Source organism: Oncorhynchus nerka, linkage group LG26 (genome assembly GCF_034236695.1).
Source record: "Oncorhynchus nerka isolate Pitt River linkage group LG26, Oner_Uvic_2.0, whole genome shotgun sequence".
Taxonomy (NCBI): domain Eukaryota; kingdom Metazoa; phylum Chordata; class Actinopteri; order Salmoniformes; family Salmonidae; genus Oncorhynchus; species Oncorhynchus nerka.
This window is the reverse complement of record NC_088421.1, coordinates 41,723,571-41,738,183: the sequence shown is the minus strand read 5'-3', so window position 1 is coordinate 41,738,183 and position 14,613 is coordinate 41,723,571. Positions and strand designations below refer to the sequence as shown.

The following is a 14,613-nucleotide window of genomic DNA, read 5'->3' as shown; positions in this document are numbered from 1 at the left end:
ACTTGAACCTGATCCATCTCTGGAGTGACCTGAAAATAGCTGTGCATCGACGTTCCCCATCCAACCTGACAGAGGTTTGGAGGATCTGCAGAGAAGAATGGGAGAAAGTCCCCAAATACAGCTGTCAAGCTTGTAGTGTCATACCCAAGAAGACTCGAGGCTGTAAACTCTGCCAAAGGTGCTTCAACAAAGTATTGAGTAAAGGGTCTGAATACTTATATAAATTAGATATTTCAGTTTCTTATTTTGTATACATTTGTATGAAAACTGTTTTTTTTGCTTTGTCATTACGGAGTATTGTGTGTAGATTGAGGCGGGGGACGATTTAAACCATTTTAGAATAAGGCTGTAAAACGTCTGAGTACTGTATACCCTCCCTTTGCAAACCCTATCCTGGATCACAACTCCTACGGAGATGCTTCAGAAATACAGTCTATCATAACACATGGCATGGGAATGTAGCCTATTAGAAGTGTTTAGTAAAAAATGACTGCTGCTTTGCAATGGTTATTAACTTTTCGTACTCAACATACTACAACATCCACCACCATACTTTTAGTTCAATGCAACTGAGATCTTCTAGACTGAAGACAGACAACTATGGTAAGACACATTTCTACAAAAAGATGTCATTTATTTAGATTCATAATTCACGAAAAAGGTCTAAATGTAACATTTACAATTCTTACAAGAAGAAAATACAGTACAAATCCTTTCAAGGAGAGGGAGAGAGTCTGAGAAAGAGTGGGGAGAGAGAGAGGGGAGCCGGTGAATATGGAGTCTGTTGGTTCTGTCTCTCACCATCCAAAGCGAGACACCAGCTTCTCCTGATCATCCAGATCTTTCTGCACCTTCTTCCTCATGTAGAATATGGGACAGTCCCGGCTAGATAGAGGGAGACACAGCAACGTTTACTTATAAATAATATCGTATATACAGTGGGACAACCTTGATAAAGATGAGCAAAAATGTATAAAATAATGAAAATACTGTATGCTCCATAAACATGGGGATGAATATTATTTTATGCTTATATCATTGCTCAGAGAAAGAGATTTTGATTAGGTAATAGGTTTTTTTCTCCCCTTTACAATACCTCACCTTGCGAGGGTTAAAGGTACTGAGCCTTTTTCTAAAAGGTTTTATGAGTTGGAGAATCCAATATGAGGGATTTTAGACCATTCCTCCATACAGAATGCTTCCAGATCCCTGATATCCGTTGTCTGTGCATATGGACTGCCCTCTTCAATTCAAACCACAGGTTTTCAAATGGGTCTGGAGACTGAGATAGCCATTGCAAAATGTTGATTTAGTGGCCAATAAAAATGTATTTGTGGATTTTGATGTGTGCTTGGGGTTATTGTCTTGCTGGAAGATCCACTTGTGGCCAAGTTTCAGCCTCCTGGCAGAGGCAACCAGGTTTTTGCCAAAAATATCCTGGTACTTGGTGAAGTACATTATCCCCCTGGCCTTAACAAGGCGCCCCAGGAACAGTGGAAGCAAAATAGCCTCATAACATCAAAGATCCATGAAAATAGAGCTCTTTGGCCACGCCCACCAGGGTTTGGCGTCTAAATGAGAATGCATCAGCAGAACAGAACCCCATATCTACTGTAAAATATGGTGGTGGATCTTTGTTATGGGACCATTTTTGCTATTTTCACAGGAGATATGATCCCAGAAATGTAATACAACCAATACAGTGTGCAACTTTCTTTTTATACAGTTTGGGTGTGCCTCAGCCCATGCTTTATAAGGGACTGCTGCTCTGACAGCTTGGTTACTGGTGGGTTGAACTGTGTTACAGGGGTTGAAAGGGAGAAGGGGGAAACCTAGTCAGTTGTACAACAATGTATTCAACTGAAATGTGTCTTCCGCATTTAACCCAACCCCTCTGAATCAGAGAGGTGCGTGGGGGCTGCTTAAAGGTGTTTCACCTCTACTGCTCGTCCTAATATTTATATATTTCTTAATTCCATTATTTTACTTTTAGATGTGTGTATTGTTGTGAATTGTTAGATATTACTGCACTGTTGGAGCTAGGAACACAAGCATTTTGCTACACCCACAATTACATCTGCTAAACATGTGTATGTGACCAATAACATTTGATATTAAGAGTGGTGATATTAACCACCTCACATTTTCTTTTAAACATTTTTCAAGCTCTGTGAAGTTGGCTGTTGATCATGTCTTGCCATAGATTTTCAAGCTGATTTAAATAAAAACTAGGCCACTCAGGAACATTCCATGTCGTCTTGGTAAGCAACTCCAGTGTGCATTTGGCGTTGTGTTTTATGCTATCGTCTTGCTGAAAGATGAAATTGTCTCACAGTGTCTGTTTGAAAGCAGACTAAATCAGGGTTTCCACTAGGAGTTTGCCTGTGCTTATCTCCATTCCGTGTCTTATTATCCCCCAAAAACCTATAGTCTTTGACGATGACAAGTATACCCATAACACGATGCAGCCCCCAACATGCCTGAAATAATAGGAATAATAGGAAGAGTGGTACTCAGTTATGTGTTGTATTGGATTTGTCCCAAACATAACACTTTATATTCAGGACATAAATTGTATTTCTTTGTCACATGTTTTGCAGTTTTACTTTAATGCCTTGCTTCAAACAGGATGCATGTTTTGGAATATTTTTTTTTATTCTGTGCAGGCTTCTTTTTACTCTGTAATTTAGGTTAGTATTGTGGAGTAACTACAATGTTTTTGATGTCAGAAGTGAATATAGAGTATCTCCCATGTCAGAAGTGAATATAGAGTATCTCCCATGTCAGAAGTGAATATAGAGTATCACCCATGTCAGAAGTGAATATAGAGTATCTCCCATGTCAGAAGTGAATATAGAGTATCTCCCATGTCAGAAGTGAATATAGAGTATCTCCCATGTCAGAAGTGAATATAGAGTATCTCCCATGTCAGAAGTGAATATAGAGTATCTCCCATGTCAGAAGTGAATATAGAGTATCTCCCATGTCAGAGTATCTCCCATGTCAGAAGTGAATATAGAGTATCTCCCATGTCAGAAGTGAATATAGAGTATCTCCCATGTCAGAAGTGAATATAGAGTATCTCCCATGTCAGAAGTGAATATAGAGTATCTCCCATGTCAGAAGTGAATATAGAGTATCTCCCATGTCAGAAGTGAATATAGAGTATCTCCCATGTCAGAAGTGAATATAGAGTATCTCCCATGTCAGAAGTGAATATAGAGTATCTCCCATGTCAGAAGTGAATATAGAGTATCTCCCATGTCAGAAGTGAATATAGAGTATCTCCCATGTCAGAAGTGAATATAGAGTATCTCCCATGTCAGAAGTGAATATAGAGTATCTCCCATGTCAGAAGTGAATATAGAGTATCTCCCATGTCAGAAGTGAATATAGAGTATCTCCCAGAGTATCTCCCATGTCAGAAGTGAATATAGAATATAGTATCTCCCATGTCAGAAGTGAATATAGAGTATCCCATGTCAGAAGTGAATATAGAGTATCTCCATGTCAGAAGTAGAGTATCTCCATAAGTGAATATAGAGTATCTCCCAGAAGTGAATATAGATGTGAATATAGAGTATCTCCCATGTCAGAAGTGAATATAGAGTATCTCCCATGTCAGAAGTGAATATCTCCCATGTCAGAAGTGAATATAGAGTATCTCCCATGAATATAGAGTATCTCCCATGTCAGAAGTGAATATAGAGTATCTCCCATGTCAGAAGTGAATATAGAGTATCTCCCATGTCAGAAGTGAATATCCCATGTCCAGAAGTGAATATAAAGTATCTCCCATGTCAAGTGAATATAGAGTATCTCCCATGTCAGAAGTGAATATAGAGTATCTCCCATGTCAGAAGTGAATATAGAGTATCTCCCATGTCAGAAGTGAATGAATAGAAGTGAGAGTATCTCCCATGTCAGAAGTGAATATAGAGTATCTCCCATGTCAGAAGTGAATATAGAGTATCTCCCATGTCAGAAGTGAATATAGAGTATCTCCCATGTCAGAAGTGAATATAGAGTATCTCCCATGTCAGAAGTGAATATAGAGTATCTCCCATGTCAGAAGTGAATATAGAGTATCTCCATGTCAGAAGTGAATATAGAGTATCTCCCATGTCAGAAGTGAATATAGAGTATCTCCCATGTCAGAAGTGAATATAGTGTCAGAAGTGAATATAGAGTATCTCCCATGTCAGAAGTGAATATAGAGTATCTCCCATGTCAGAAGTGAATATAGAGTATCTCCCATGTCATCTCCCATGTCAGAAGTGAATATAGAGTATCTCCCATGTCAGAAGTGAATATAGAGTATCTCCCATGTCAGAAGTGAATATAGAGTATCTCCCATGTCATCTCCCATGTCAGAAGTGAATATAGAGTCTCCCATGTCAGAAGTGAATATAGAGTCCCTCCATGTCAGAAGTGAATATAGAGTATCTCCCATGTCAGTGAATATAGAGTATCTCCCAATATAGAGTATCTCCCATGTCAGAAGTGAATATAGAGTATCTCCCATGTCAGAAGTGAATATAGAGTATCTCCCATGTCAGAAGTGAATATAGAGTATCTCCCATGTCAGAAGTGAATATAGAGTATCTCCCATGTCAGAAGTGAATATAGAGTATCTCCCATGAATATAGAGTATCTCCATGTCAGAAGTGAATATAGAGTATCTCCATGTCAGAAGTGAATATAGAGTATCTCCCATGTCAGAAGTGAATATAGAGTATCTCCCATGTCAGAAGTGAATCTCCCATGTCAGAAAGTGAATATAGAGTATCTCCCATGTCATCTCCCATGTCAGAAGTGAATATAGAGTATCTCCCATGTCAGAAGTGAATATAGAGTATCTCCCATGTCAGAAGTGAATATAGAGTATCTCCCATGTCAGAAGTGAATATAGAGTATCTCATGTCAGAAGTGAATATAGAGTATCTCCCATGTCAGAAGTGAATATAGAGTATCTCCCATGTCAGAAGTGAATATAGAGTATCTCCCATGTCAGAAGTGAATATAGAGTATCTCCCATGTCAGAAGTGAATATGAGAGTATCTCCCATGTCAGAAGTGAATATAGAGTATCTCCCATGTCAGAAGTGAATATAGAGTATCTCCCATGTCAGAAGTGAATATAGAGTATCATGTCAGAAGTGAATATAGAGTATCTCCCATGTCAGAAGTGAATATAGAGTATCTCCCATGTCAGAAGTGAATATAGAGTATCTCCCATGTCAGAAGTGAATATAGAGTATCTCCCATGTCAAAGTGAATATAATATAGAGTATCTCCCCCATGTCAGAAGTGAATATAGAGTATCTCCCATGTCAGAAGTCAGAAGTGAATATAGAGTATCTCCCATGTCAGAAGTGAATATAGAGTATCTCCCATGTCAGAAGTGAATATAGAGTATCTCCCATGTCAGAAGTGAATATATCTCCCATGTCAGAAGTGAATATAGTATCTCCTATGTCAGAAGTGAATATAGAGTATCTCCCATGTCAGAAGTGAATATAGAGTATCTCCCATGTCAGAAGTGAATATAGAGTATCTCCTCCCATGTCAGAAGTGAATATAGAGTATCTCCCATGTCAGAAGTGAATATAGAGTATCTCCCATGTCAGAAGTGAATATAGAGTATCTCCCATGTCAGAAGTGAATATAGAGTATCTCCCATGTCAGAAGTGAATATAGAAGTATCTCCCATGTCAGAAGTGAATATAGAGTATCTCCCATGTCAGAAGTGAATATAGAGTATCTCCCATGAATCAGTCAAGTGAATATAGAGTATCTCCCATGTCAGAAGTGAATCTCCCATGTCAGAAGTGAATATAGTATCTCCCATGTCAGAAGTGAATATAGAGTATCTCCCATGTCAGAAGTGAATATAGAGTATCTCCCATGTCAGAAGTGAATATAGAGTATCTCCCATGTCAGAAGTGAATATAGAGTATCTCCCATGTCAGAAGTGAATATAGAGTATCTCCCATGTCAGAAGTGAATATAGAGTATCTCCCATGTCAGAAGTGAATATAGAGTATCTCCCATGTCAGAAGTGAATATAGAGTATCTCCCATGTCAGAAGTGAATATAGAGTATCTCCCATGTCAGAAGTGAATATAGAGTATCTCCCATGTCAGAAGAATATAGAGTGTCAGAATATAGAGTATCTCCCATGTCAGAAGTGAATGAATCTCCCATGTCAGAAGAATATAGAGTATCTCCCATGTCAGAAGTGAATATAGAGTATCTCCCATGTCAGAAGTGAATATAGAGTATCTCCCATGTCAGAAGTGAATATAGAGTATCTCCCATGTCAGAAGTGAATATAGAGTATCTCCCATGTCAGAAGTCTCCCATGTCAGAAGTGAATATAGAGTATCTCCCATGTCAGAAGTGAATATAGAGTATCTCCCATGTCAGAAGTGAATATAGAGTATCCCATGTCAGAAGTGAATATAGAGTATCTCCCATGTCAGAAGTGAATATAGAGTATCTCCCATGTCAGAAGTGAATATAGAGTATCTCCCATGTCAGAAGTGAATATAGAGTATCTCCCATGTCAGAAGTCTCCCATGTCAGAAGTGAGTGAAAGTGAATATAGAGTATCTCCCATGTCAGAAGTGAATATGAATCTCCCATGTCAGAAGTGAATATAGAGTATCTCCCATGTCAGAAGTGAATATAGAGTATCTCCCATGTCAGAAGTGAATATAGAGTATCTCCCATGTCAGAAGTGAATATAGAGTATCTCCCATGTCAGAAGTGAATATAGAGTATCTCCCATGTCAGAAGTGAATATAGAGTATCTCCCATGTCAGAAGTGAATATAGAGTATCTCCCATGTCAGAAGTGAATATATAGTGATAGAGTATCTCCATGTCAGATAATATAGAGTATCTCCCATGTCAGAAGTGAATATAGAGTATCTCCCATGTCAGAAGTGAATATAGAGTATCTCCCATGTCAGAAGTGAATATAGAGTATCTCCCATGTCAGAAGTGAATATAGAGTATCTCCCATGTCAGAAGTGAATGAATCTCCCATGTCAGAAGTGAATATAGAGTATCTCCCATGTCAGAAGTGAATATAGAGTATCTCCCATGTCAGAAGTGAATATAGAGTATCTCCCATGTCAGAAGTGAATATAGAGTATCTCCCATGTCAGAAGTGAATATAGAGTATCTCCCATGTCAGAAGTGAATATAGAGTATCTCCCATGTCAGAAGTGAATATAGAGCATCTCCCATGTCAGAAGTGAATATAGAGCATCTCCTGTTTCAGAAATGTCACCTATGTATTTATTTACTGAAGTTATCTTTAGATTGTAAACAAACTTGGAGCTTGACATCACCCTGTGAGTCACATTAACGATGTACCGGGAAAGTAACTTTCAAACACACACATCTGTATACCAATTGTATGCATTTGTGTGTGTGTTGTGTGTGTGTGTACCTGGTACAGAGCACATCCTCATGGAGAGAGCCCTGACAGCGTTGACACTGTGTCCACAGGCGAGAGAAGCGCTCCTCCAGAGTACTTAAGTGGAAGATCTAGAATTCAAAGAGATTCACCATTAGTAAGTGTTAATCAGAGAGACTCAACATTAGTAAGTACAAATCAGGAGAAATTCACCATTAAAGTATACTGAACCAAAACATAAAACGCAACATGCAACAATTTCAAAGATTTTGCTGAGATACAGTTCATATAAGGAAATCAGTCAATTGAAATACATTCATTAGGCCCTAATCTATGTATTTCACATGACTGGGCAGGGGTACAACCATGGGTGGGCATAGGGTCACCCACTGCAAAGCCAGGTCCAACCAATCAGAATGAGTTTTTCCCCACAAAAGGTCTTAATTACAGACTAAAACCCCTCCCCCGGGGGGCTGGCGTGGTTCCACGTAGTCTGCGGTAGTGAGGCCGGTTGGATGTACTGCCAAATTCTATAAAACAACTTTGGCTTATGGTAGAGAAATGCACGTTCAATTCTCTGCTAACAGCTCTGGTTGTCATTCCTGCAGTCATCATGCCAATTGCACGCTCCATGTGACATTGTGTTGTGTGACAAAACTGCATATATTAGAATGGCCTTTTATTATCCCTAGCACAAGGTGCACCTGTGTAATGATCATGCTGTTTAATCAGTTTATTGATATGCCACACCTGTCAAGTGGATAGATTATATTGGTAAAGGAGAAATGCTCACAAACAGGGATGTAAACAAAATGGTGCCCAAAATTTGAGAGAAATAAGCTTTTTCTGGGATCTTTTATTTCAGCTCATGAAACATGGGACCAACACTTTCCATGTTGAATTAATATTTTTGTTCAGTGTAGTTATCAGATGGATTCACCATTAGTAAGTAGTTATCACCACGACACACCCCAATGTACGCATCTATTATCCCTGTTACATTAAATATTTAGCATCAGATTAACAGAACAGGGTTGATATATTAGTGCCTAATGAACAGGACCCAGATTAACAGAACAGGTTGATATATTAGTGCCCAATGAACAGGACCCAGATTAACAGAACAGGTTGATATATTAGTTCCTAATGAACAGGACCCAGATTAACACAAAAGGTTGATATATTAGTGCCCAATGAACAGGACCCAGATTAACAGAACAGGGTTGATATATTAGTGCCTAATGAACAGGACCCAGATTAACACAACAGGTTGATATATTAGTTCCTAATGAACAGGACCCAGATTAACAGAACAGGTTGATATATTAGTGCCTAATGAACAGGACCCAGATTAACAGAACAGGGTTGATATATTAGTTCCTAATGAACAGGACCCAGATTAACACAACAGGTTGATATATTAGTGCCCAATGAACAGGACCCAGATTAACAGAACAGGGTTGATATATTAGTGCCTAATGAACAGGACCCAGATTAACACAACAGGTTGATATATTAGTTCCTAATGAACAGGACCCAGATTAACAGAACAGGTTGATATATTAGTTCCTAATGAACAGGACCCAGATTAACACAACAGGTTGATATATTAGTGCCCAATGAACAGGACCCAGATTAACACAACAGGTTGATATATTGTACCTCTTTCTGGTACAGCTCCGACTCCTTCTTCTTACAGAAATCACACACAGCCGCTGTGGGGAGGAATGCAGAGATTACAAATCACACAGTTTTGTACAACTAACCTAACACACAATTCAGTCCCATTCAAAATCCTATTTTCCCTAACCCATAACCTAACCTTAACCCCCCTAGAAATAGCATTTGACCTTGTGGGGACTAACAAAATGTTTGTTTGTTTACTATTCTTGTGGCATAGTTAAACACGTACACAAAGAGGACGGATTAGTGGGAACACACAGCTACAGTAGAAAGAGAATGGATTAGTGGGAATACACAGCCACAGTAGAAAGAGGACGGATTAGTGGGAACACACAGCTACAGTAGAAAGAGGACGGATTAGTGGGAACACACAGCTACAGTAGAAAGAGGATGGATTAGTGGGAACACACAGCTACAGTAGAAAGAGGATGGATTAGTGGGAACACACAGCTACAGTAGAAAGAGGATGGATTAGTGGGAACACACAGCTACAGTAGAAAGAGGATGGATTAGTGGGAACACACAGCTACAGTAGAAAGAGGACGGATTAGTGGGAACACACAGCTACAGTAGAAAGAGGATGGATTAGTGGGAACACACAGCCACTGTAGAAAGAGGTTGGATTAGTGGGAACAGTCATTGTAGAAAGATGAATGGATTAGTGGGAACACACAGCCACAGTAGAAAGAGGATGGATTAGTGGGAACACACAGCCACAGTAGAAAGAGGATGGATTAGTGGGAACACACAGCCACTGTAGAAAGAGGTTGGATTAGTGGGAACAGTCATTGTAGAAAGATGAATGGATTAGTGGGAACACACAGCCACAGTAGAAAGAGGATGGATTAGTGGGAACACACAGCCACAGTAGAAAGAGGATGGATTAGTGGGAACACACAGCCACAGTAGAAAGAGGATGGATTAGTGGGAACACACAGCCACAGTAGAAAGAGGATGGATTAGTGGGAACACACAGCCACAGTAGAAAGAGGACGGATTAGTGGGAACACACAGCTACAGTAGAAAGAGGATGGATTAGTGGGAACACACAGCCACAGTAGAAAGAGGATGGATTAGTGGGAACACACAGCCACAGTAGAAAGATGAATGGATTAGTGGGAACACACAGCCACTGTAGAAAGAGGATGGATTAGTGGGAACACACAGCCACAGTAGAAAGATGAATGGATTAGTGGGAACACACAGCCACTGTAGAAAGAGGATGGATTAGTGGGAACACACAGCTACAGTAGAAAGAGGACGGATTAGTGGGAACACACAGCCACAGTAGAAAGAGAATGGATTAGTGGGAACACACAGCCACAGTAGAAAGAGGACGGATTAGTGGGAACACACAGCCACTGCAGAAAGATGAATGGATTAGTGGGAACACACAGCCACAGTAGAAAGAGGATGGATTAGTGGGAACACACAGCCACAGTAGAACAATGGATTAGTGGGAACACACAGCCACAGTAGAACAATGGATTAGTGGGAACACACAGCCACAGTAGAACAATGGATTAGTGGGAACACACAGCCACAGTAGAACAATGGATTAGTGGGAACACACAGCCACAGTAGAACAATGGATTAGTGGGAACACACAGCCACAGTAGAACAATGGATTAGTGGGAACACACAGCCACAGTAGAACAATGGATTAGTGGGAACACACAGCCACAGTAGAACAATGGATTAGTGGGAACACACAGTGGGAACATCCTCTTTCTACTGTGGCTGTGTTCCCACTAATCCATCCATCAAACTGATAAATTACTTACACACACACAGTACATTATTACTCTCTCTCACCATCGTCCTTCAGCACTGCTCTGCAACCGATACAGGCGCTCCTCTTGGTGGCGAAGGCCATGAGCCCCCCCACCCTGGAGGTCAACACTGTCTTACAGCGCGTGTGATCCCCCTCTGAAACACACATCAAATCAACTTTATTAATGCAATTAGTCTAATAGCAGCAGCAGTCATGGTGTATGTATTTGTGCATGTGTGGGTGTGTGAGTGAGAGGCCCGAGAGAAAGGAAGAGACCCTGTGTGTGTGTGTGTGTGTGTGTGTGTGTGCTGACTCACTCAGTAAGATGCTCTCCGCTTTGCTCTCTCCCAGGATGGGCTCAAAGATGCGGAGCAGTGGCTTGGAGAGCTGTTGTTCCAGGTAGTACTGGGTGTCAATGGGAATGTTGTTCTCCAGAACATAGATTGGATCCTACACACACACAATAGTAATGATTTGTGTGAATGTTAATTAATGTATACCTTTCCACGACACACCGACAATCACATGAATATTTCCAATAGCCTCCAATAGATAGACACACACAGTTCTAACCTCAGACTTCATGTATGCTGCTACTCCTTTGGCAGCTTTGATGATGACATAGGGAACTCTGTCTCCCAGTTGGGGGGCGCTACCCGCGTCTCTCTTCTTCATCCTGCAGAGGGGTCAGAGGTTATCAACTGGTAATAAAGATAAAATAACAACTTATTTGGATGGGCTTCCATCAACCGTTCCAATCCAGCCATTACAATGAGCCTTTCCACCCCATTTCTCCCTGTAACAGCCTCCAATGTTCCTCTCTCCATCTCTCCCTCCTTACCTCTCGGCCAGCTCAACATGCGCCTGCTTGGCAGCGTACTCCTGGGCTGTGCGGGTCAGCTCCTTGGTGATAACCAGCTGGCTGATGTCGATGCGGTTACACAGCAGGTCAGAGATCACCTCTTTGGCGTGGGCCACCGCACCCTGGGGATCTCTGTGTAGAGAGACCAGGAGGGAGGGAGGGTAGAGAGACCAGGAGGAAGGGAGGGTAGAGAGACGAGGAGGGAGAGAGGGTAGAGAGACCAGGAGGGAGTGGAGTGAGGGAGGGTAGAGACCAGGAGGGAGTGGAGTGAGGGAGGGTAGAGAGACCAGGAGGGAGTGGAGTGAGGGAGGGTAGAGACCAGGAGGGAGTGGAGTGAGGGAGGGTAGAGAGACCAGGAGGGAGTGGAGTGAGGGAGGGTAGAGAGACCAGGAGGGAGTGGAGTGAGGGAGGGTAGCGAGACCAGGAGGGAGTGGAGTGAGGGAGGGTAGAGAGACCAGGAGGGAGTGGAGTGAGGGAGGGTAGAGAGACCAGGAGGGAGTGGAGTGAGGGAGGGTAGAGAGACCAGGAGGGAGTGGAGTGAGGGAGGGTAGAGAGACCAGGAGGGAGTGGAGTGAGGGAGGGTAGAGAGACCAGGAGGGAGTGGAGTGAGGGAGGGTAGAGACCAGGAGGGAGTGGAGTGAGGGAGGGTAGAGACCAGGAGTGAGTGGAGTGAGGGAGGGTAGAGAGACCAGGAGGGAGTGGAGTGAGGGAGGGTAGAGAGACCAGGAGGGAGTGGAGTGAGGGAGGGTAGAGAGACCAGGAGGGAGTGGAGTGAGGGAGGGTAGAGAGACCAGGAGGGAGTGGAGTGAGGGAGGGTAGAGAGACCAGGAGGGAGTGGAGTGAGGGAGGGTAGAGAGACCAGGAGGGAGTGGAGTGAGGGAGGGTAGAGAGACCAGGAGGGAGGGTAGAGAGATGAGGGAGAGAAAGAGCAGTCAATTATTTGATTAATTTAACCAGGTTAGTCTCGTTGAAATAAAACTTTTTCAGGGGGCCTGGACCAAGACAGAAGCAACATCAGATTCAGACATGAACCCAGGACAACAACTCTGTTACATACAGTTGAAGTCAGAAGTTTACATACACCTTAGCCAAATACATTTTAACTCCGTTTTTCACGATTCCTGACATTTAATCCTAGTAGAAATTCCCTGTTTTAGGTCAGGTAAGATCACCACTTCATTTTAAGAATGTGAAATGTCAGGATAATAGTAGAAAGAATGATTTATTTCAGCTTTATTTCTTTAATCACATTCCCAGTGGGTCAGAAGGTTACATACACTCAATTAGTGTTTGGTAGCATTGCCTTTAAATTGTTTAACTTGGGTCAAACGTTTCAGGTAGCCTTCCACAAGCTTCCCACAATAAGTAGGGGGAATTTTGGCCCATTCCTCCTGACAGAGCTGGTGTAACTGAGTCAGGTTTGTAGGCCTCCTTGCTCGCGCACACGCCTTTTCAGTTCTGCCCACAAATGTTCTATAGGATTGAGGTCAGGGCTTTGTGATGGCCACTCCAATACCTTGACTTTGTTGTCCTTAAGCCAAACCGTAGTCTGGCATTTTTATGGCGGTTTTGGAGCAGTGGCTTCTTCCTTGCTGAGCGGCCTTTCAGGCTATGCCGATATAGGACTTGTTTTAATGAGGATATAGATACATTTGTATTTGCTGTTGTTCTGGGATTTATTTGCACTTTTCGCACCAAAGTACGTTCATCTCTAGGAGACAGAACACGTCTCTTTCCTGAGCGGTATGACGGCTGCGTGGTCCTGTGGTGTTCATACTTGCTTACTATTGTTTGTACAGATTAACATGGTATCTTCAGGCATTTGGAAATTGCTCCCAAGGATGAAACAGACTTGCGTAGGTCTACAATAATTTTTCTGAGGTCTTGGCTGATTTCTTTTGATTCTCCCATGATGTCAAGCAAAGAGGCACTGATTTTGAAAGTAGGCCTTGAAATACATCTACATGTCTATAGGTTTCCATCCAATTTGCGACAGATCTTTAGGAGAATATTTAAAAATCGTCATAAAATAATGTCTGTGCATGATGACATAGCGCACATAAACATTTATTTTGTGACTAAATTCCCATGTAAAAATTGAAAAAGAGTTTCCATCGCATTTTCAACTTGAATGGTTATTTTGTCACTAAAGACGTGTTGTATAAGTAATGTGCCCACTCCACTCTGGTATTGTCAGATGTGCTCTAACCAGTGCAGGTAGAAGCCTACATGGTGACATTATTATGGATAAGAGCAATATTTCCATTTGTCAAACGGCAGCCAAGTGTTGATCATCATGTCACCAGAATAAGACACTCAATATTTATTGGAAAGCAGCATCAAGCTCATCACCTTGTACTGTCAGCACCCTGTGAAGTTCATCACATAGTGCATCTGGACACTAATAAACTGCATGCTTTCCTGAGTCATAGTGGGAGGACCACACAACATATGTTTGGGTAAAAACTTCCCACCGTAATTTATCACATAATTCATTTTACCGACACAAAAAGATTCCATGTTGAATAAACAAATTGTCTGTCGGCATTAATAAAATTGTACCGGCATTTCCTGTTTCCATCAGCCGCGTCATGACTTCTTTCGTGAGCTCGGTAGTTTATCCGCATGAAATGGTTGGATGGAAACAGGTTTATGAGAACGTTCTGTAGTAGGTGGCACCTACCCGTCTAACAGAATGTTCTAGGTGGTACCTACCCGTCTTAACAGAATGTTCTAGGTGGTACCTACCCGTCTAACAGAATGTTCTAGGTGGTACCTACCCGTCTATCAGAATGTTCTAGGTGGTACCTACCCGTCTAACAGAATGTTCTAGGTGGTACCTACCCGTCTATCAGAATGTTCTAGGT

At 41.7% G+C, this 14,613-nt stretch overlaps 1 protein-coding gene across 1 annotated transcript in view; it reads right to left on the bottom strand.

The window, feature by feature from the left end:
• Nucleotides 1-613: 613 nt before the first annotated feature.
• The window catches only part of pold1 (polymerase (DNA directed), delta 1, catalytic subunit), a 37,713-nt gene continuing 23,713 nt past the window's right edge, over nt 614-14,613 (bottom strand). The window contains exons 21-27 of the mRNA XM_065010734.1: nt 11,726-11,878; nt 11,458-11,560; nt 11,202-11,334; nt 10,926-11,039; nt 9,090-9,142; nt 7,461-7,558; nt 614-885 (exon numbers count right to left, since the gene is read on the bottom strand). Of these exons, the coding sequence (XP_064866806.1) occupies nt 798-885; nt 7,461-7,558; nt 9,090-9,142; nt 10,926-11,039; nt 11,202-11,334; nt 11,458-11,560; nt 11,726-11,878 (742 nt within the window). The 3' untranslated portion in view covers nt 614-797. The remainder of the gene's footprint in view (nt 886-7,460; nt 7,559-9,089; nt 9,143-10,925; nt 11,040-11,201; nt 11,335-11,457; nt 11,561-11,725; nt 11,879-14,613) is intronic.